A 24,154-nucleotide genomic window follows, 5' to 3' on the forward strand; every position below is an offset into this window, starting at 1 on the left:
ATCCAGTTTAGCATTTCATTTATATAACCACTAGCAGTCATACGTTGTATCCATCCCTTTTATGTAATTCTCCCATTTCAATGTAATGATTAGTAATGGTTTAAAAGCAAAATCCTACAATGAGTTCTATATGACAACTACTGAAATATAAATATGTGCTAAAATATGCAAATTAATCAACTATTCATGCTTCTTGATAAGGTGTATTTCTAAAATAGAATACATACCACATATAGAACGAATACATATAAGAATATATGGTACTCTCAAAGAGTAAAATAAATATTAAAAAGAAACAAAGAAGTGTTCATTTCCCCCATAGACTTCAAAGTACATCATTCCTTAAAAGGGCATGTTAGGAACTTCTTTGCTGAACTCACATACATACCTGGAAACTGTGACACTATTGGGGGTGTGTCTTCATCTAAGTCATCCACTCCTCCAGCAATAGGGTAGGGTGGAATGGAAACTCTAGGCATCACCACCCAACTGTGGTCAGAGTACAGAGAGGAGGTAAGACTGGGGAGCCCAGAGTTGTGAGCTATCTGAAAGCCACAGATCTTCTCAATCTGCTGCCAGCGAAAAAGGCGTTCTCGCAAACACGTTGTCAGCTCAGAGAGTGCTTTCCTGAAAGGTCAATAGATAAATTACTTACTGTACTGAAGTCTTGAATATGACATTGAAATAAAGGCAATGAAAGGACCCATGGAAATTGGCTGATCTCAAGAAAAAATTATCCAGTTTCAGAATTAGTATAAGTTATGCCACTGTGTATGCATCTCTAATTAAATATACATTTTCTAAATAATACACGGCTCAACACTGTAGATGGACAGACAGACTGGTAGAGAGCATTCTCACTTGGCTTCCAGAATCTTGTGGTCTACTTCATCCAGGGAGGAGCTATGTGCAACATGCAGGGTCCCAAAGACTGTGCTTCTCTTCTTTTTAATTTTTTCTGCCTGAAAACCCAAAAGGTTAAAAATGAAGTTAGGTTTAGGAAAATGACTACTTACATACTAATAAAGTTGATTTTGGTTTTGACTGTATTAATAATCATAAAACCAGTAGAAAGTTATTAGCCAAGATACAGACATTATTTTCAAAATAAGAAAACAGATAAGAAAGAAAGCATGCTTTCCTAAGTCAAAGACACTTAAAGCTTTGTTCTAGAGTACTGTTTTTCTTATTTCTATAGCTGAGAAAAAACAGAATCTTCTATTAGAACTAATAAAAAAAACATTAACCAAACCCTATTGCAATGAAGGTTAGTGAGAACTATGCATTTTTTCCAGAATTCAGATTAAGGCTTACTCTTATTCCACACAATTTAATAACAGCAAACACAAGTTTCTAGGGACTACTAACCTGCATCAGATAGGAGGCAGCAACCTGGAGGAGAAAAGCTCTGTATAAAACGTTTACAATAGTGACAGCAACGACAATTTCTCAAGGACACTAAGGTAATTTTGAAAGCTATACATGTACTTCTCTATAGAGAATAATTTTACTTTAAATTATATAATTACAAGAATTAATTTACATGGCAAGCTCTAATTTTAAAAACAGAACCTTCGAGAAGGTTTGTACTGAGGTTTTTGTATTCCAATTAATCATGAAATCAGATAATACCTCGTCCTTAGCAATGGCTAGCTGCATCTCAGCATTCTGTCTCTTAATATTGTAGTACTGCACTTCAACTTCATGTGTCAGTTGAAGCCATTTCTGCAGCGCATCGGGAACAGACCAGCTGCTTCTCATCTCAAACTCCTTTTCAGCCTTTTTCAGAGCCATGCGGACCTGGAAGAACAAAAGGAAAAAAACACAAAGGAAGAAAAGACTGAAATAAATGTTGATACCAAAACAGAAAAACCAATTCAATTACGGATTTTACAAAAACCTTTTAAAGTCACTGAATCTAAATGTACTTTTTATATCAAAACTAGAGCTGGCTTTAACGGCATTCTAAATTTACTAAGCAAAGCTAAAAAGTCACAGGTTAGATAAGGGCATGAGCCCACACACATATAAAAAGTTGAAATATTTAGTTTTTGTATTTTATAGCTGTCAAGTTAAGAGAAATAAGGCACAGAGGGGAAAAAAATCTAGGGATTATGCAAATTACTGATCACACTTTCCTCACAACGCATTTTTTTTTTTCACCTAGGATAGGAAGCAATGCCTGAAACCCAGTGGGCTTCCTACTTCTCATTTCCTGATACTGTCTGGTATTTCTCGCACTTCTCTTACCATGGTTTGCTCCACCCTTTCTATCTCCACCATGGTCCCCAGACAGCAAGCAGACACTGACACGAGCAGACTGTGAAAACTTCAAGAGAATCAGTTCTGGTCAAGAATATGCTTGATTTTCCCTGTGAGAAACTATGCATTGTCTACCCTGTAAGTATGAAGTATTTCTCCCACATGCCATTTAAGGGGACCAGCCAATTAAACAATGACAATAAAAATAATAAGATGTCTGAGGTATTAAGTATAATAAATGCTAAGGAAAAAATATCTAAAGAAAAGCCCCGCTAACGAAGTGACACAGAGGGAACAGAGAATCTGTTCTTAGGACTTACTTATAAATCAGGACAGTGTGGAAACCAGAAGATGTGAGGTGACCTGTGGTGGGATGGGTGTGTGTAACTCAAAGCCATCCCACAAAGCCATGGGTGCACTGTGGAGCACAGGGCTTCTGGTGCCCAACCCATAGCTGCAGGGCAAATGCTCGCACAAGCTAACTAAGGTAACTGAAGCTCCATTCCTAAACTAAAGTGCAGAGGAATGTTTGATCTGAACAAACCCAACTTATTTAAATAAACTTTTCTGTTTGCCAGAATAAACTAAGAAGAGGACTACACAAACTTTTGATAAAGAAATAGAACAGCTGTTCGGCGGTGGAAAAATATTTTAAAACTCCAAAATTAAAAAGAAATCACAACAGGACATACAGTCTATAAATAAAAAAAATAAAAATAAAAAAACTGAAGGAGCTGTAACTTAGGACTTTAAAAAAAAGGCTTTTTCAGGAGGAGCAACTTCTAAGGCAACATTCGCCTGTCATGATTCACTGTGTAACATATAAGGGACAATGTGAACTTAGTAAGAAGGTTGGCTAAGCTGTGTGGCGTCCCTGCTAATCTCTCAGGAAGAAAGAACTCAAGGCCAGGCCCTACAACACATGATCCTGCAAAACACCATAAGAAGACTGCAGCAAGCCTTTCCTCTCACAAGATTTTGAAACTAAAAATCCAGTGTAATTTAAATGTTCAGGATATTAATCACAGAATTTTTCCTCATGTTATTCTTTATAATACTATAGATTTCTCATAAGTTTATTTCTCTTATTTTAGCTCAATGATTTTGAACTGAAACTATGTATTTTGAGCATAAATTGAGGCTGAGCAATGCTCAAATAACTGTTAATGTCTCAAACCAGTGAAATTTATGACCATCCGATATTAGCAACTGTTCACCAGCTATTATTCATAGCTTTGTTATTTGATTGAAATCTTAACCCTCAGTTTGAGTTACATTGTTAGCCATGAGGATGGTCAAAGTCAAATTAGCTAATAGTATTTACAAATGAATCACATATCTGAAAACTATATACTTCTGGCACATTAGAAACTAAAGAGCAGTAAGTAGAAACATGTCAGAAAATAAACAGCCCACACACTTTAAACCTGGCTTCTAGACCTGATTTGATTGTATAAGTCTATGAAGCTTTGGCAAGATTCACATTTCTGAGGCTCACTGTCTACAACTTAGCCTGACAACATGAGATTTTTAGGAGCAAAACCACGATGTGGAAACTATTTTAATTACATAAAATATAAAGTGGTAATATTAGTTAATCAAAAGTCTTCGTTTAGAAAAATAATACCATATGATCACTTTTGAAATTATCTTCATTAGGAAAAAAATATGTTTCAAAGTATATGGGATTGTACAGTAACATATGGATATACATACGTTAATTTCTCACTTTAATTACCTCAGTAAATGAAGCACTGAACAGCAGTATAGGAAAATACAGATTTGGAATAGGACACACAAAATCTTGCCTTTGCTGAATAACAGCTGTGTAACATAAGGCAACAGTTACTTAACCTCCCTAATATAACCTTCTCTATACAGTATAACACAAGGGTAAATGTTCAGATAGCATTAATTGATAAAAGTTAAAGCCACTGATAGCATAACCAAGAGCTTCTATACACCGAATACTTATAAGGTGGTATTTCTTATCAATAATAAAATCATGTTGGGCAGAGTTCTTCCTCAAAGACCTACTGCTCTCTTTTAAGGCATCTTTGACTCAGGATGACATGAGGATTATGTTTATACAAGCACAACTGGTACATCAAATTGCAGTGACCTTAGAATCTACAAAAGCACACAAAGCTCCCTGTACCCAAACTAGAGATAAAATGAGAGGCAGTCACTTATCAAACACTATTATTAAGGCAGTTAATGTTCATTTAGGGAAGAAGAGACATTTTCTTTAGTGGCCACTGCTAAGTCCATGCTTCTGTAAATACTCCCTCATCAAGGCCTCTATAAAGGAGCGGAATAAAACTCATGGGGTCATCAAAATAAATAAGTGAAAAGACATGAAAGCAGGACTAGATGGGAAGAAGTGATCAGCAGGAGAGGAACAGAAGTGGGTAACTGGGGAGGAATGTGACAAAGGGGAAATAGACAAGATGACCTGAGAAAATAGCATTGGGGGGCAGACAGGGAGGGGGAGCGGAAAAGGGGAGTGGAGAAGAGAGCATGAGAGAACTGGATGATCAAGATGGGGAAAGGATAAAGAGGGGAAGCAAAGAAAGAGATATCTTGATTGAGGGAGCCAGTATGGGGCTAGTGTAAAACCTGGCACTAGAGAAATTCTCAGGAATCCACAAGGATGAACCCAGCTAAGACCCTAAGCAATAGTGAAGAAGGTGCCTGAATTGACCTTCCCCTGTAATCAGATTGACCTTAACTGTCATCATAGAACCTTCATCCAGCAACTGATAGAAGCAGATGCAGAGATCCACAGCTAAGCACTGGGCCAAGCTTCTAGAGACCAGTCCACGACAGAGAGGAGGCATAATACAAACAAAGGGTCAAGACCATGATAGGGACACACACAGAAACAGCTGACCTGGGCTAGTAGGAGCTCAATGACTCTGAACTGACAGTAGGGGAACCTGAATAGGACCAAACTAGGCTCTCTGAATGTGGGTGACAGATGTGTGGTTGGGGCAGTCTTTGTAGCCACTGGCAGTGAGACCAGGATTTATCCCTAGTGCTTGAACTGGCATTCTGGAGCCCATTCTTTTTGGAAGGATACCTTGTTCAGTCTAAATATAGAGGGGAGGGGCTTGGGCCTGCCTCAAAATGATGTCAGACTTTGTTGACTTCCCATGGGAAGCCTTCCTTACCCTCTCTGAGGAGTGGATGGGGGATGAGTAGGTGGAAGAAGGGGGAGCAGGAGGAGGAGAGGGAGTGGGACTGGGATAGGTATATAAAATGAAAAAAGATTGTTTTAAATAATAAATTGATCAAAAAATACATTATATCTGTATGAGAATGCCATAATGAAACCTACTGTTGAGAGTAATATAAGCTAATAAAAAGAAAAATTACTATTATTTGTTTTTTGGATTAGTTATTTCTTATAAGCAAAGTTAGATAATTAGCTAATAAGTTTTCAGTCATCCTAGAACAAGCCGACAGTCAGATATCTTGGTGGGATCAGGCCGGGAGTTCTCAAAAGAAACTGAAGGGCATACCAGGTTCTTGGACACAGTATAATTTTGGCTAGGCCTTTACTGTTAACTTCTTGACTCTTTCCTATATCCTGTATGGAAAAGATTTGCCAGGAAGCTGGATATAATTGCAAAGTATGCCTAGGAGTTAATTTTAGCAGTTTTAAAGTATATTTTAATGAATTTTATTATATAAAAACTTACAAATAAATAAAAACATCACATGCCAAAATTAACCAGACTCAAACTTAATGAACTTAAGTCAAAGGTAAGAGAATTAAAATGTTTTTTCAAGAGAGAAGTGTAATCAAAGGCAAAAAAAGTCAGAGTTCAGTCAAATTCTCCAAGAGAAGAAAATAGTGATGTTCAATGTATACTTACCCATAGATTTGATTAAGAATTATGTGATTCTAATCTTTTACGTGACAATCAAATTGAGAGAAAGCAGCACACATGGTATGCAAAGGAGAGGTAGAATACTTAGGTTCTTGTCCCTGCTTTGTAATTGAATGATTCTGAACAAGTCTCCCAATTCTCATTTTGTTTCTTAGTTTTTAATTCAGTTTTAATTCAGTCAATAAATGGCCAAGTCAGAAAAATGATATGACATTTTAGACATAGAGGTTAACAGAATGTGTTCTGAAGGTGAAGGAAGGGCCACAGAACAAGAAATACATGGCTTCTGGAATGGAAAAGGAAAAGAAACAGATCCTTCCATACAGGCTCCACTAGAATAAGGCTACAGACACTGTAGAGTAATGACAAATTTACATTTCATTATGCTACCAAGCTTGTAGTAATTTATCTCTGCATGTCTTAGATAGGGTTTCTGTTGCTGTGAAGAGACACCATGACCATAGCAACTTTTATAAAGGAAAACATTATATTGGGGCTGGCTTACAGTTTCACAGGTTTAGTCCATTATCAACACAGCAGCATGGTGGCGTGCAGGCAGACATAATGCTGGAGAAGGAGCTGATAATTCTACATCTTGAACCATAGGCAACAGGAAGTAAGCTGTCTCACTGTGCATAGCTTGAGCATAGGAGACCTCCAACTCCACCCCCACAGTGACACTCTCTCTAACAAAGTCACACCTCCTGATAGTGCCACCCACTATAAGCTTATGGGGATCAATTACATTCAAACTACCACACTGCAGGAAGAGGAAACTGAAATACATGTATCCCGTGAGATTTTTCTACAACCCTCTTCTCTTCAAAGAACTGTAAAATGTCTCTTTGATTACCTGAGTGGAGGAAGCAGACATCATAAAAAACACCTTGGTAGATAACTTTGAAGAGGTTTCAAGGAAATGACTAATTGGAATCATTAACATCTGCAGCCTTTGACTTTACAGAAGCCCAAAACTAGATGTCCTGTCTCTTACTAGGTGATATTAGAAACTCAGACTTACTATGGATACTAAATAAACACCTCAAATAAACTCTAGGTAACAAACCTAACATGACCTTATGCTGTATGGAAAAAGAAACATGCTGGTATCTTCACTTTTCAGTTACCACTTTGTTATTTTTAAAATATGAATTCACCAATGCTGAAAAAGAATTAGCTGAGGAAGTATACAATGAAAACAAATGCAGATACAGAAGAGGGGACAACAGAAAAAGGAAACGCTGGCCCTGCACCTCGAGCAGCAATGGCAGAAGGGTCTCAGGAAGAGTACCTGCTCCAGCTCCTGCTCTGCATACTGGCGTCTGCTCAGCTCACACTCAGCGCCTTCCCTCAGCTCTCTCAGCCGACAGGCCTCCTCCTTGGCAAAGTTGATCTCATCCATCATTTTTCGCTCTAGATTTTGTTTTTCTACAGCAACAGTTCTGTTTTCTTCTTGTGCCTTTTCAAGTCTTAGAGAACAATAAATTTTTTAAAAATTCCTCATGTAAGTACCCAAAATTTCACTTTTATGAAAAAAAAACATTGCTTCAAAAACATATTTTTAAAAATTGGAATTTTTTAATAGCATTTCTATTGATCTTAAATTAGGGTATATATCAGGATATTTTCTGTTATTTTTGGGCTCAAAGGAGAAGGATTGCAGAAAATAGTTTCTGCAAAGATAATGTCCAAAACCACAAATATTTAAATATACTTGAAAATAAAATTCAACTACATCTACCTATATCTGATTTACTCCTCTGATCTTCTACACATTTATTCCCAAACTGTAATTCTCTGAAAATACAAAATACAATGAGCATTTATACCTAATATGAAAACTAATCTAAAATAAGTGGTTACATATACACTCAAGTAACATTTTTACAAGACATATTTGTTTATGTGTATAACAAGAATTAAGACTGATTTTAGTAATAAATTTTGTCTTATTGTTTTTTTCGAGACAAGTTCTTACGTAACACAAGCTGACCTTGAAGTCACTAGCTATCCAGTCAAAGATGTTCCTGAGAGGATCATTTTAGCTCTACCTCCTAAGTGCTAGGATTCCCAGTACAAGCCACCACACCCAGCTGAGGGAGATGATTTAGTTACCTCTCTTGTAAGTCCATGAGACTTTGCTCTGCAGTTTGTAAACTCTCTAGATCTTTCATCATTTTTGCAACATGTTCCTTTGATGTCTTATTTTGTGTGTATGCAAACCAACACCCACCAACACCAATTACTATGGAAATTGTGAGAATAAAATCCTTCATCCAGTTATGAGGTGGGCCTATGAAAACAAAAGCAGATAGTTAACTTTTGAGTGTAACATAATATAAATATACAGAAAAGCAGATATCCAAAGTAAACAAAATTAAATATCTCCTTTCCCCAGATACAAATTCTAGCCTTATGAAATCAAAACTCTTCTCCAAAAATCAGTATGCTTATTTCCCAACAATCAGTATACTAACTAGTATATGCAACCTGCAGAAAGGCAGTGAAAAATGCACATGGCCATATCAGGTCTCATTTTCTAATGCCATGTGGGGAGAAGTCCCCACAGAGAAAAGAGAGCCCATGACTTGCTTCCATTTCCTTCAGTCAGGCCAGGTCACTATCACTGAGACACAAATTGGATAACCAATCATTCACCAAAAGGCATTTCCCCAACCATGCAGTTATACAATAAGTTACACTCATCAGCAGTTCGTTACATTGGGGTATATACTACCCACCAACTAGACATGACAATATTTTGTTAACCCACAGGGAAGTTACTTGCACCTCAAGAGTAGAGGCCAGGAATATCCGAGCACCCAACAACTGGCAGAAAGCCTCTTCTCCCGTACCCTGTACTAGTAACAAAGATTATTCACTACTCCACCATGTTCACAGCTGAGAAGTCCTGGGTGTACATAGCTAGCTAGTTAGTAATGTGGGTCAAGTGGCCATTTGTTTGAAATACAGGGGTTAGGATAAGGGAAAGTGCAGGACCTTATTCCCCAGTCTACCAAGGTATAATGTCAACCCAGTACTGCAATATAAGGCAAAAGGCACCAGGGCAGTCTTTAGGAATATAAAACATAAAAGAAAAACCTCTATTCAAATACCATTTTAACCTTGCCCTGACTGTCAATGCACACTAACTTTCTAGGGACTAATTAGAAGAGAGATAGATACATAATTTCTAATAAAATATAATGTAGTGTTTCAATGTTCCAAAGACATAGAATTTATAGTGGTAAATTACCTGTCCTGGCTAGTTTTATGTCATCTTGACACAAGTTAAGTCATCTGAAAGGAGGGAACCTCAATTAAGAAAATTCCTTCATAAGATCAGGCTATATACAAGTTTGTACGGCATTTACTTAATTAGCAATTGATGTGGGGTCATCTCTGGGCTGGTGATCCTGTGTTCCATAAGATAGCAAGATGAGCAAGCCATCTTGAAGATCATCATGAAGAGCAAGCCAGGAGCAGCCTGTGTGTCAGCTCATGGCTCCAGGTTCCTGCCCTGCTTGAGCTCCTGTCCTGACGTCCTTCAGTGATGAACAGTGATATGGAAGTATAAGCTGAATAAACACTGTCCTCCCCAGTTGCTTTGGTCATAGTGTTTCATCATAGCAATAGTAACCCTAACAAAGACATTGCCTAAACTAGTGTTCCTGCCACAAGACATTCTGCATGCTTCCTATGGAGAAACACAATAGAAATCGCAAGTTGCGAGCAAATCCACAGTGCATCCATGCCTGTCTCTATGCTAGAAAGTCTCAGTGCTCCGTATTTCCAGAGCACACACCCTCACCTGCAATGCAAAACATGCACTGCAGGAAGCTACAGTCTCAAAAGGGATTGCTTGGAGTTCTGCTTCCAACTGGGAGGTTCAGCTCAGGTTTCATTTCAACCATAGCCCTATTCTGACTCTGTCTGAAATATAATCTCCAGGAATAACAATACGCAGATTGACCAGTCCCAAATTCCAAAGCACTACACACTGGAAAGGAGTTAAGTGAAAACTTCTTTAAAATGTATCTTTTCATTTGACAACATGAATTATTGTACAAAATCTAGCTTGGGCATTACACTATGGTACTTGTTCAGTCAAATGATAATTCCAGGACAAAAAAAAATATTTAAAAGATAATACATAATTAATTTCTTAGCTGGTTTGCTTATTAAAATGCACATTTAACAATATTTTAAAAACAATTTGATAATACCATATTCTCTGGATTATAAAGCAGCCTGTTTCTATGTAGACAAAATTCTCTACCTTTAATTCCTGTTTTTACTAATCAGCTCCTGGGAAAAAGACAAAATTTCACACAAAGCAATTACATAGTGGATTCAGTCAAGGAGCAAAGTTCAGGGATCCTAGGCATTTTTAGCAGGGCTCTCTACTTCCTCTCTTGTAATGCCCACCAGCTCACAGAGGAATTCTGGCTATTTTACCAACTGCTCACTTAGCTCCAGCCAAAACAGAATCATGATCAAAGTCAGGTGATCACTGAACCATTTCCTTCAGCCTTCAATATAAGAGCCCATCTCAACCAGTATTAACAGGTACACTCCAGGAGCCAGGGAGAAATAACATTAGTTTCCTAATCTGTATTCTGTTAAAATGCCATACCCCCTGTATTAACTTTGTTATCCCTTTTAGGAGTCGGAAACAATAAAATAGAATTCTTCTAAAATATATACTGTTCAAACACTTCCTCCAAACACTTTCAAAAATTTTATTAAATAAATATATTAAACTTACCTTCTGGGGAAAAATATTCCTGTCCAACTTAAAATTTTTAAATAAAAATATGACATAACAGTTTCTTACACATTCCTTTTCAGATCAATCAAATAACAGTGTCCCCCTGGTGTTCCTACTAGACTTGTGTTCCTTCTAAAGCTTTGAGGGATCTTTGCGTCTGATCTATGTCCTCAAAGTTCTTTTTCTGGTGGCTAGTGACACTCTTAGGACTTTACTACTGGTGCTATCAGAACAGTGAAGCTGCCATATTCTTAAGGGTGAACATCCAGCTGAGTTAACATCAACAGTCACAATACCCCAACATTTTTAATATAGAAATCTAAATTATCACCTAGCCAGTTTAACAGATTTTTCATTAGTAATTACTTTTGAAAATTCACATTTTTATAGCAGAAAAGTTCATCCTATGAGCAAGGGGCTCTTCTTGTTGATCTGCGCTTCTCCATTCTGTTTTCTTCATCAACACAGGGACGGGCAGACTACACTACTGGATCACAGTGAATGAAAGAGATACTAACGTGTCAAAGGCCCAAACAAAACCACATCTAGTGCTTTGAGTTGAAGTTTCTGTCGGTGACTCCGGTCGCTGATTTTCAACTGGGAAATCATAAATGAAGTTTCATGAACTGCTATCCTGTACATAGAAAAAAGTTCATGTTATAAACAAAGTATTTCTAATATACAAATCTCAATACACAAGCAACAATATTTACTACTTCACATGTTGGTGATCATTGTTAAGAGTTCATTTGTATCAAGAGTTCATTTGTATGACGCACACCACACTTCAGAAACCCTTTCATAAAACTTCGCTACTGGAAGCCTTTCTAGGGCTGATAATTGTGTTCTTATAATGATAAGCTGCTGTTTTCTAAAGTTACTTACTATTATAACTTACTATAACTGAGAAATTTATGAAACAAAGTATTTCATAATAATTACCTAATGGTGGCATTTTCACAAAGAAAAATAAAATAGTTATGGGACTTATTAAACATTTTTAGCATATGTTAAATAGTTCTTACTTTAAGAGCTTTTAGTCAGCAGTAGTTGAAAAAGCTCCCACTATACTCTTAGTGTTTAACTTCTTAAGCTGAAAACCTAAATGGAAGATAAGAAGCCTTCTTGGGTAGGTTGAGGGGTGGAGGGATTCATGTAATATGCAATTCTTCGATGAATTAGGAGGAACAGGCAAGAGATACTTGAACTTAGAAATAAAGAAAGTGGAGAAGGAAAAGTTTAAATCATGTATACTCAGAAGCTTGGGAGCCAGCTAACCTGATATGTGCAAACACTGTTAACAAAGAGGCCCTGTCTCAAGCAAGGTGGAAGTTACAGAAGACCATCCAAGGTCATTCTCTAACTTCTACACACATGTTGTGCCATCTATATGTACCCACACTCACGCCACAAATACACATATATATTATATATGAACGCACAAAGAATAAAACTATAACAAGAAAATAGATAAAATACTTAAAACAGATACATTAATATTTCTTTTATGCCATCAGCCCCAGAATTATCTTGTAGGTTCAGAACTGAAAATTGGCAACAGCTAAAACACACTTCTCAATGCAAGGAAAAGTAATCTGGGTACCACTGACCTGGGAAGTGTTGTTCCTTTCACATTATTATCCCTAAAATTCTTCTCGTATTGTGGGAGTTCAACAAATTCTACCAACCACTGCAGGGTATCCTCAACTGTCCAATTATGAACTGGAAGACAGAAAGGAGGTATATTTTAAAGCACATTGTTCTCAAAATTAAAAGCTGTACACAGCTATATAACTTTAGGGAATGTAAAGACGGAATATTAAATTTTCAATGAAATTCAATAAACAGTACTAAAATAATATCTAGCACTCTATGGTAAACTGAAAATAATGAGACCTATACTTGTTTTTCTAAAGACAGACTCTAAAACAGAAGAAACATATAAAAACAATTAAGGCAAATAGCAGTAAAACTAGTTCTAAAATAAGCATCAACACAGAGTTTTTAAAGGATGAAATAATCCATTTTGCTGGGTATAGATAACTTAACAGATATAGATTTGACTGACACGTCACCTAGCCCATTAATGTATATAATACTATGAAATGCCCTCAGAAAGTCAGGTCCCGCCTAAGCATCACGACATATGGTTGTGAACAAGATGTGGGAAACCTTTGCCATTGTGGAGCTAAGAGCCTTGGGCAAGGACTCAGGTAGGACAACTTAGAAATAAAGAAAGGATAGGGAGGAAAAGTTTAAATTATGTTACTCATTAAGGAAAATGGGGAAAGAAGAAATCTCATGTGTATACACACAGGAAAAGGGTGGGGTAATAAGCCCTCTGAGTTGATTATATCAACTAAAACCTAATATAAAAACTCATAGAAATTCTGAAGATCTGAAAGAAAATACCCCAACCAGAGAGAAATGCTAACAGAGTCCTACTGGGGGTTTTTTTGTTTGTTTTGTTTTGCTTTTTTTGTTGTTTTTTGGGGGGGGTTGTTTTGTTTTGTTGTGTCGTGTTTTTTTGAGAAATAGGCAGAAAGTCAGACCACATTAGGAAACACTGGATTTGAACACAGACGGACTAACCATAAACTCTGCACTTCACTGAAAATAACAACTAAGAGCAAAGATATAAAGAAGACAAAAGCCCTAAGAATCAAGTCAGAGGCTTTTGTCTGCTTGCAGTGTGTAATGAGCTTTAATGAGTTTATCCAAGGGAAGGCTGGGAGTATGCTTGAGAAATGGCGAGTTGCATATTATGTGCATTTAATCTGAGGATTTGGGAAAACAAAGTGTTTATAGACCACACAAGAGGGCAAATGGGGCTAAAGGCAACAAGGAAGCACTGAGCACAGTGCGGTGAATCCATCTGTGCACAAACGGATCTAGGAAAAGAGCATTCTCATAAATTATAGAAAATTCTGAATTCACATTTGCATGCAATGTTTTCACAGTCTGCCTTTTTCAATGTGTTCTTTAAAGAAAAAAAACTTGAACAAATCATATTTAACAATAAAATCTTTATTTTAAAACTGTATTGCTAAGTGGTGATTTTATGCTGAGACACAGCTGTTTCTCATGTTCTCATTGTGATAGAGCTCTGTCATAATGCCTGTATATGGGACTGAGGCTGCTGGATCCATGGAGCCAAACAAAGGAGGCCACCAGCCAAGGAGCTCAGGCCTGGATGCCTCCCGCGGAATCTAATCCAGTCAGAGTAGGCCTTTACACGAAGACTTCTTCCTTCTGAGATGACTGCATGGAGAACTGCCCCATCTGCCTGCCAGGAAACCCACAGCACAGCTGCACTGCACACACCCACACAAACTCTAAGCCAGGAAAACAAGAGAAGATTCTCTCTGACTTTTAGTTTTTCAATAGTAAAAGCCCTGATCTAAGCGATCCAGCACATCAAATACTGCCCCAATTTCCAAGGAGGCCAGATTCAAAGGAAGAAGAAAATCCTCTGAGGGGACGAAACTGTCCAATTCTACTACTACTCTACCTGAGTAGACAGTTGTGCTGATTCTAAAGTAGCTTTGTTTGTAGAACTAGTTTTCTTTTGAATGTATCTTTAAAACAAGACAAAATTACTCAAGAGAGAAAACTTACTTTGCCACTTGCTCTCTGGGTTCCTTGAAGATGCTTTGCAAATACCCTTTCATTTCTTCTCATGACCAGGACTTGGGTCTTGTATTAGCTTACTCTGCTCCAAAGACTGCCTGTCTTTCCAGTTTTCGGGGCAACTCATTCTCATCCATTTTATCCTATCATTGCCTGTATTTTGTTGAACCTTTCTTAGCTAAAACTTCACCTCTTCATAAATCATTATGGACTTCTTTTTTCACAGAATTTAATAAATTACAATTATCTATAAGAAAAGGAATTCTTTCAATATCTGTTTATTTCACTAAAGGATAGGTAGGTTCCTCGCTGATCACTCTATGCTAAGCATTCATCCACCAATGATTTGTAAGGTGCTACTTAAAATGAAGTAGATCAGACTTAAAGGATAAGGACTATAAAATCTATCCATATTTCAATGAGGAAACTAAAAAAGCTTGTTTGCATAAGAAATCCTCAATGTCAAAGAGCTATCTGAGGCTACCCTGCCCCTTCTGTCCACCTGTAACTGAGCTTCTTCATGCTACACAGCTGAACTGTACCTACACCAGAGGGCAAGCAGTGAAAGGCACATTTTTAAAAATGCACTTAGCAATTTATTCAGAGTTTGGAACTGCTAACAAAATATTTTTGCTCTAAATTGTAGCAAATGCTATAGATTGATGTTTCAGTGATTTCCGCGACTAGTTCCAACACTAATGAGAGCTCTGGGATGGGAAGAGACCTATCAGGCTGCACTGGACAGTCAGTCACAGCACCTTTACAGATGGACTCTTTAGCTCAGGTTCATTTTTTTAAATAAGTACAGCAACAAATTGATCTATGCTAGCTTTAAAATCCTGTCTTCACAACTCCATTATAACAAAAGAGGGCTGCTATCTGAAGCACCACAAATTAAATAGTCAACTGAGAACACTTCATTACAGAATGCTGACAGGGAAAATCAAATTCTAAAAGCAGCCAGGACACCAATAAAAACTGCTGCTAACATTAACTATTTACTACATACCAGATTTATGAATGATATTTCACAAAGACACTGAAGCAACTCAGCAGTGAGCACTTTTATTCCCATGCTGAGTCTATGCTTTTCTCAAAGTAAATAAAACTCTTAATTAGCAATAACAAATTAGTAAATGGCCACAATAGGTTTCAGACAAAGCTGTTTCAAGAACTGCTGACCACTATGCAGCAGTATCACCTATGACCCTTTTTTAATGTGCTGTGTGACCCTGTATATCCCCTGCCACTCTTCAACTCAGAACAGCTTTCCTTTCTTCCGTCTGCCTGCCTTGTCCTTACCTCATAATGACTCAAATTAGGCAATCCTTCCTGCAGACATTTTGCCTATCACCCACTCCAGTATTATAGCTATCGTCCTTTGTGTTCTTTCGTCATCTATACACGCATCTACCATGAGACCAAATAAACGCACATGCGATTGTTCTCAACCAACTTGCTCTCTGGATGAGGAGTGTTAAGAGAACAGGAACTTACTCTTAAAAAAAAAAGTGTTTGCATTATTTATTGCATGTGTGTGTTTTAGATGTGGAGGTAAAAAAGAATTTTCAAGAGTCAGTTATCTCCTTCTACTTGTGGGTTTCAGGAATAAAAGTCAGACTTGGCAGCAATTCCCTTTACTTGCTTTGCCAACTCGTCAGCCCAAGAACTTATTCTTTTATTAAAATGCCATTCCTTTGATTAAGGGATTTTTGTTTTAATATACACCTACTCATCCATTTTTACTTGTACCCTATAGTGACAGTGAAATGTAGCTGTTATCTCTAGATTCTGTCACAAGACACCTGGCCAAGCAACCAAGCATATGGTCACACACGTCTATCAACTGACACGTGTGAAACATGCTCATAACTGTTGTAGAATATTATTCAATTATGCAAAGGAGTGGTACATTTTGTTTATGATGTAGACTATAACTGTAAAGTTGAGTTACTTTTGTTTCTGCTGCATTTGTTTAACTGTGAAAAGATGTGCTGTATTTGTTTTACCTTGCCTGCCTAAGGGCAAATAAAGAGCTAAACGGCCAATAGCTAGGCAGAGAAAGGGCAGGTGGGACTACAGACAGACAGAATAAATAGAAGGAGAAAACTAGGCTCAAAAAAGAAGAAGAATGAGAAAAGGAGGAGAGAATAAGGAATAAGGGGGATGCCCAGAGCAAGAAGCCAGGCAAAGGTCTGTCAGAAATAGAGAAGCAGTGAAAGTACAATATATGGAAAAAAGGTAGTAAAGCCCAAGGCTAAGGTAGATAAAGAGAACCAGGTTAATTTAAAAGAGCTAGCCAGAAATGTGCCTAAGCTAGGCTGAGCATTCAAAACTAATAATGGGAGTTGGTTGGTGACCGAAAAGAAAAAGCCTGGTACTACCATCATAAGATATTTTTTTCTTAGAAATTTAGTAATGATAGCATATAAGTACAAAATGTTATCAACAAGTAATACTACAAGTGGTTGCCTCAGTGGACTTCTGGCTCTCCATGAGATGTCAGTTACACATGGGGTTACTGAAGTTGGAGGTGGCAATAGTGATGTGAATTTTTCATGATAGAAAATATGACTGTGTGTGGGAAGAAACACTCTAACAACATGAAAATAATATTTCAAAGAGTGAATACATTTTATACAACTTTTTCTTCCTTTTTTTCCTTGGTGACACCGTGTTTCTCTTCCAGAACTTGCTATGTAGATCACGTCGGCCTCATACTCACAGAGATCCACGTCCTGAGTACTGGGATTAAAGGTGTGTACCACCACACTTGATGAGGGTTCTAAAGAGCAAGAGTGGTAGGAAAAAGGATGCTGAGTAGAACCAGAACTTCAGGAAAGATGGAGCTCTAGTATAAGATGTGGAAGGGCAGACAAATGAAGATTAAAAACAACTCTTTTTTGCTAACCGCACAATTTCTATAGTTCCTCAGCTTTAAAAAAGAAAACAACTGTGTTGCTGCTGTCCCCTTAAACAGGCCTAAAAGAAAACGCTTTCTAAAAGTGCAAGGTTCAAGATATGAGAATTAAGAGATAGGAAGTGGTAGATACATTCACCAACAGCGGCCACATTGCCCCAACTGAAACAGCCTTCTAAGAAAGACATGAACAATACATAGGGACACAGTCAGGTCACAACTAGATTAGAACTGGATGAAATGCTCTAGCTGGCAGAGATCGCTACCTCCTGAATTTCTATGGTATTTACTTTTTCTACAAAATGACACAGCATACGAGCTGTCTTATTTTGCCAACTACCTGCTAACATCTCATGTCATACTATATTGAGCTTCCATACTACACAAGATACTATTACATTCCTACATAAAATTACCATTTTAGTATTTAATGAGTGTGTAACATTCTTCCTTTAAAGGGAATCAGGTTTAGTCTGAATTACTACTTGTGACCCAGGAGTTGTAATAAAAATAAACAATACTACTCTCAGAGTATCTCATCTCTGATGAACGCAGCACTAGAGAATCCTTAATTCTAGAAAAATCCCACCTAGAACATAACGGGGGTACAAATTTACAGTTGTTGGTTGAAAGGAGTATAAGAAGAGGGTTTTGTGCTTTGGGTCCATTCCCCAGCTTAAGTACACCTGATATATAAATCAGTATGGTGTGAAATCAAAACTACAAGAATGAACTATACAAATCACTTGTTCCTTTCGTCCATAAAAGACAATCTTATAAAGCCAACGCAGTCAGTACTCTTAGCCAAACTTACATTAAATTACAGTCCTAAAAAAGTTTACTGAATATAAAATTTAAGTTAAAATTTCCATTCATGCTAGTTCTCTAAATCTTAAAGATGGTCATAAAATCACCAAAATACTAATAAAAATATCCTCTAACCATAAAGCATGGTAATTGCCAACATGTTAACCTAAAAGACTCCCATGGCTTAATTCATGAAATTCAACAACACTAAGACATAATATTATAGTATGTGTGTGTATATATATATTATATTAATTTAATATATATATTAAAATTCTATTATACATATTATATCCAGAGGTAATATTATAATTTTTGGTTTTTAGATCAGGAAGCTGTAGATCAGAGAGTTTATAAACAATTCCCAAATTAATACTCCAAATAGGTAGTGTATAAGAACCAAAATTCCTGTAGGCTTCAAAGCTCAAACTATTACCATCATGTTCTTCCTCCTCTCCATACCTTTCTTCATTCTGAGAAAATTTCAAAATACAGTCTTGTTCAGGGCTGGTTATGCTAGAACTTGATCAGAACAGGTTCATAATTCTGCATTTAACTTTTACTAGCTCTTAGCTGCTGTACCATACATGACCTTAGAGTTAATGTGTGCTCTTAGTGTTAAGAAACAACTGGTAGGAGAGCTATTTGGACAGACCCACTTCTGATGCCGTTATATAGAACAAGGGGTCCGTGCTGTGTAGGCCCATATTTCCACATGGCGTGATAGTCAGGCTCTCAGGCCACACTTACTACCCAGTGCTCACGTACACTTCCAGACAGGCTGTCGCTACCCTAACAAAGAGTCAGGATGTTGTTTTGCTCCTTCTTTGTAATTTGGAGGATGCCTGAAAAGAGGTGTCAGCCTATGTGACAGCAAGCATAAGTAGATGTGGACATGACTAAAGGCCATTCACCTGGTTACCTAGGAAACAGAATGCTAATGAATTTCCCCCTCAGTTTACGGTTTGGTATAAAGGCTGTTTGGAGAATAAACTAGAGGAATTTTCAGGATGTGAACTCAGGATTTTATGAGGGATAACTGAGAATTTCCCTCCCGATAAAGTCATGTGAGTTGTGTCTTTATTCCCATACCTCCATGTCGGTCCAGAGAAATAATTTATGGTCCAGGCTGCTTCCAGACAATGACAGTACTGGGAAGCTAAATACATTATTTTCAAATACTTTATGAAAACAACCTTATAAAATACCAAAAGGTTTGTAAGAGCACCAGGGAAGAGAAATCACAAAAGAAGTGATATCTTACATTGTCCATTAGAAAATGTTTTGACGTTTCTATAAAAATCCAAAGACATAATGGCTTGAAAAATGTTTGAAACATTAACATATTTACAAAAATATTCTAAAAGGCTGTATTTAGACAGAAGTTATCAAAATTAAATTCAATTTCAAATGAAGACTTTCATGTTATCAAACCTCAAGAGTTCTCCTTACGTAACTTCTCACAGAAAGCTTCAATTAACCTAAGCTGTAAAAAGGCAGGGCTCTGATAATAAAATTTTAATTAAACATGATATAAGCATGAGAGAAAGCAACCTCTTATGAAGGGTAGAAAAGTTGCAGGCCTACTGCATCTTTCCTCAGTTGGTTTCATGGACTATGTACAGAAGTCACTTGTGAGTTACACTCTTGACAGCCAGCTACCCGGAGAAGGGTTTATCTTTAGAACAGAGCCAGAATGTAAATTCCTAGCTGCATGTCAACCAATAGGACATGTCTCTGACATAGATTAAATCCCTGTATCATGCTATATTTGGGCACATAGAGTCATGCCCTGCACCTGGGAGGTTCAGAGAATAGTAGTTGTGTGAATACTTCCATATATTTGCTTTGCATCATGTAAGAACTGTGTAGGACTTTTAAAAACATAAAATGACATTAGTAAATTTCTGGATATTCAAAACTTAAAAACTATAGGGATATCCTTTTCCAAACAGTAATTTCAGCTAGACAGGGCTTTGTAACCTTTTTCTACTATAAACCAATACAGTTATTTAAACTATGTATATTATCAGTGATTACTCCTACAAAGACAGTGAGAGGTAACAAAAACATAACAACAAATGAACTCAGAGAAATACTGAGTCCCTAAGCCTGTAACAAAATGTAGAAATGATTTATTCAAATATACTATCTGAACATTACTAGGTTTATATTTTAAATCACAAATACAGGGAATAAAACACTGAATATGCAAATTCTTGAGTATTTTCTCTAGAAATGACTCAACAACAGCAACATGCTCAATGACTGTAGGAAAAAATATGTTTAATCCAGTTTTTTTAAACATCTTTGTGTGTCACAGAACAAATTTATGACCTCAGGAACAGAGTGGCTAAATGTTTATGCATTTTACCCTTTATAGTCAGATTTCTTCTTTTAAAAATGAACTGAGATAATGGCAAGACGGCTTACATTTAAGAACAGTTGTTACTCTTTCAGGGGACCAGAGTTCAGTTCCCTCCACCCACATCGGATGAGTTAACAACTGCCAGTCACTCCAGCTCCTGGAGGTCTGCTGCCCTCTTCTGGCCTCCACAGGCACTGACAAGATATGTTTTTCTATCTTTTTGGGGGGGGTATTTTGAGACAGGGGTTCTCTGTAGCTTTGGTGCCTGTCTTGAAACTAGCTCTTGTAGACCAGGCTGGCCTCGAACTCACAAAGACCCTCCTGCCTCTGCCTCCCAAGTGCTGGGATTAAAGGTGTGTGTCACCACCACCCAGCTTCTTTTTTAAAAAATACTATTTCATATCAAATGAAATAATCTCTTTCAAGATCGGCATTGTTTCCTTTACCTGGATATTCTCAACATATCAACAACTGTGAAGTACTTAATAAATGAGTTGTGGGTACATGAATATAACACAAATGATTCTATTAAACAAACAGGGCAAACAGGAAGAAGTTAATATTGACTGATTTGTCTTAGTGGCATTTCTAGATAAAGCAACAAATTTCTTTTAAAGTGTGGCTATGTCATAGAGTGATGAATATGCTATTTTCTAAAAAAATATATTAAGCAAAAATTATATTTTTAAGTACTAGCTTTAGAAATGCTTGCTTTCATTTTGTGTCACTTTCTTTCCTCTTCTTTTTGTTTAAGTCTTAAAAAAATGGCTTCTTTGCGAAAATGGCAGGTGATGCTGGTGTAGCAGGAGGGTCCAGAGGACCTGGGGGCCCAGGATTTAGGAGGCCAACGAATCTTCCTCAGATTTAGCTCTTAGAGGAAGGGCCAAAGACAATGAGTAGATCCCCTATCAACAAACTGTGCCACCTGGTGATATGAAGATCAAGTTCCTGGAGGAGACATACCTGTTCTCCCTGCCCATTATGAATTATGAGACTATTGATTTTTCCCTCGGAGTATCTCCAAAAGACCAGGTTCAAGGCTTTTGTCACTATTGGGGTGTGGTGACTTGAATGGAGGTGTGGCCTTGTTGAAGGAAGTATGACACTGGGGTTGGGCTTTGAGATTTCAAATGCTCAAACCAGTGTCACTCTCTCTTCCTGCTGCCTGCAGATGCAGAACTCTTAGCCACCTCTCCAGCACTATGTCTGCCAGCATACCTCCATGCTTCCTGCCATAATAATGAACTAAACCTTGAACTGTAAGCTAGCTCCAATTAAATGTTTTTCCTTTATAAGAGTTACTATGGTCATGGTGTCTCTTTACAGCAATAGAAACCCTAACTAAGACATGAATATTACAATGGCCATGCTGGTCTTGACATTAAAAGTTTCCATAAGGTAGCCACTGCCATCCAAAGGGCCTTCATCTTGGCCAAGCTTTCCATCATTCCTGTGGGGAGAGGTCAGCCCCGCACTCTTCTATGGAAGATGATAGGCAGCTGTGGCTCTGTGCTAGTGCATCTCATCCCTGGCACTGGCATCATCTCTGCTATTGTGCCCAGGAAGCTGCTGCTGATGGCCGGTACTGATGACTGCCATACATCAGCTAGGTGCTACAATGCCACCTTGAACAATTTTGCCAAAGCCACCTTTGATGCCATCTCTAAGCTATCTGACACCCTACCCCAAACCTCTGGAAAGAGACTGTGTTCACCATGTCTTCTTATCAAGAATTCACTATCTTGTGAAAACCTGCACCAGAGTCTCTGTTCTGAGGACCCAGGCACCAGTTGCAGCCACCACATAATAAAGCACAAGAAAAACAAAATCAATTAAGTATGTTTAAAAAAAATCTGTATACAGTCCACTTAGTATTTCTTCATACAGCAAATATTTACCAGGCACATGGAAATTGATATCAGGTGCTAGATAAATGAAATACTGGAATCCAAGAATTATCAGGATTATCACAGAACATGACATAACAAACTACACTCATTTTTGAGGGAGTCAAACACCTCCCCCGCTCAAAAAAAAAAAAGGAAGAGGAAAAAAGTTCTAAGAAATCCTTCTTTTAAAGGCCAGTGAATTAAACGGAAAGAAACAGAGCTTCCACTGCTCACTATCCCATCAAACATTCAAAACCTTGAAAGTCCTGTTTTCCTTAAAAATTGAAAATCCCACCAATTCCAATGGCAGAAAGAGTCTCACTAATTTTACTCACAAAATTTTGTCTGATCTCCAACCACATAAGACTTTTCCTAGTACATTTTGCATTTTAAAATCTAGTGGTTCATAAATATTATTAGCTATATTTACTTGGTATGGAATGTTTTAGGTTTTGTTTAGAATATATAGTCATGGTTTAATGTTATTGTGGCAAAAACAACTTTTAGGAAAAATTCCCTCAATTCTCAGCAGTGGCACAATGGTTAAAATACTAAATTACTAAATAGGCTCATTTACAGAGGACCTTTGTTTGTCAGCAGCTCAAGAGCTAGTTACATAAGACGTGCAAACTAGGAATAAAGTGCTCCAGTAAACGTAAAACCACACTGACAGACTCACTTACCCAAAGACATGAACAGTGCCCTCTAAGGCTTCCTCCAACTTTTCTCCAGATCTCAATAATCTTTCTATTGCTCAGAAGTAGCCAAGTTCTGCATATAGATGAAAAGAAAGCTACTGCTGCCCAGCACCTTTGCAATGCGGTAACAGCCCTATTATGGCAGCAGCCTATACAAGGCAGGGTCTGGAGTGAGGCAGCAGCAGTCTGATGGGGTCAGCAAAAGGACTGTAAACAGGGGGAAGGAGTAAGTAAACATGCTAGGGATAACAGTCTATCCACTTTACTGTCAATGAAGGGAAACACAAACAGTGAAATTGGACTGAAATTAGAGGTATAAATTATTACATTGAGCACAAGGTTTTTTATTTTTTTAAACTATTTTTCTTATTTTACATACAAATCCCAGTTCCACTCCTTCCCCTCCTCGCGAATCCTCCACCTTCGCCCCTTCTATCCTCCTCCCAACCACTTCTCAGAGAGAATAAGACTTCCCATGAAAAGTCAACAAAATCTACCACATTGCTTTGAGGCAACACTAAGGTCCTCCCCACTGTATCTAGGCTGAGCAAGGAATCTCTCCAAAGAGAATGGGCTCCAAAAAGCCAGTACAGTAGTAGTTTTTAATTATGAAATATATATAAGTTGTAATGTTTAGATTGACCACTGAGAAATCTAATAATATCTTAGGAGGAACATTTTTGCTAGAATCTTGATTTCTAAATACCACATCTAATAATCAGTGTTTCCGAGACTGGCACTGAGAATTAACATGATGCATCTGAAATACCTTCTCAGGTCAAAAAGGAAGGGATCAAGAACAGAGCGGATCATTTAAGGTTTACTAAAGACAGCATAGAAGACCACTTGCCAGCACTGGGCATTTGAGAATCAAAACAAGATTTGCAAAATGAAAACCCACAGAATAAAAGAG

At 37.5% G+C, this 24,154-nt stretch overlaps 1 protein-coding gene across 1 annotated transcript in view; it reads right to left on the bottom strand.

Moving 5' to 3' along the window:
• Stim2 (stromal interaction molecule 2) overlaps window positions 1–24,154 on the bottom strand; it is a 145,591-nt gene that overhangs the window by 9,621 nt on the left and 111,816 nt on the right. The window contains exons 4-10 of the mRNA XM_085691892.2: window positions 12,540–12,651; window positions 11,448–11,563; window positions 8,274–8,451; window positions 7,450–7,627; window positions 1,633–1,800; window positions 862–962; window positions 389–627 (exon numbers count right to left, since the gene is read on the bottom strand). Coding sequence (XP_085548018.1) covers window positions 389–627; window positions 862–962; window positions 1,633–1,800; window positions 7,450–7,627; window positions 8,274–8,451; window positions 11,448–11,563; window positions 12,540–12,651 — 1,092 coding nt within the window. The remainder of the gene's footprint in view (window positions 1–388; window positions 628–861; window positions 963–1,632; window positions 1,801–7,449; window positions 7,628–8,273; window positions 8,452–11,447; window positions 11,564–12,539; window positions 12,652–24,154) is intronic.

This window comes from Myodes glareolus, chromosome 8 (genome assembly GCF_982192425.1).
Source record: "Myodes glareolus chromosome 8, mMyoGla1.1, whole genome shotgun sequence".
In the NCBI taxonomy this organism is placed as follows: domain Eukaryota; kingdom Metazoa; phylum Chordata; class Mammalia; order Rodentia; family Cricetidae; genus Myodes; species Myodes glareolus.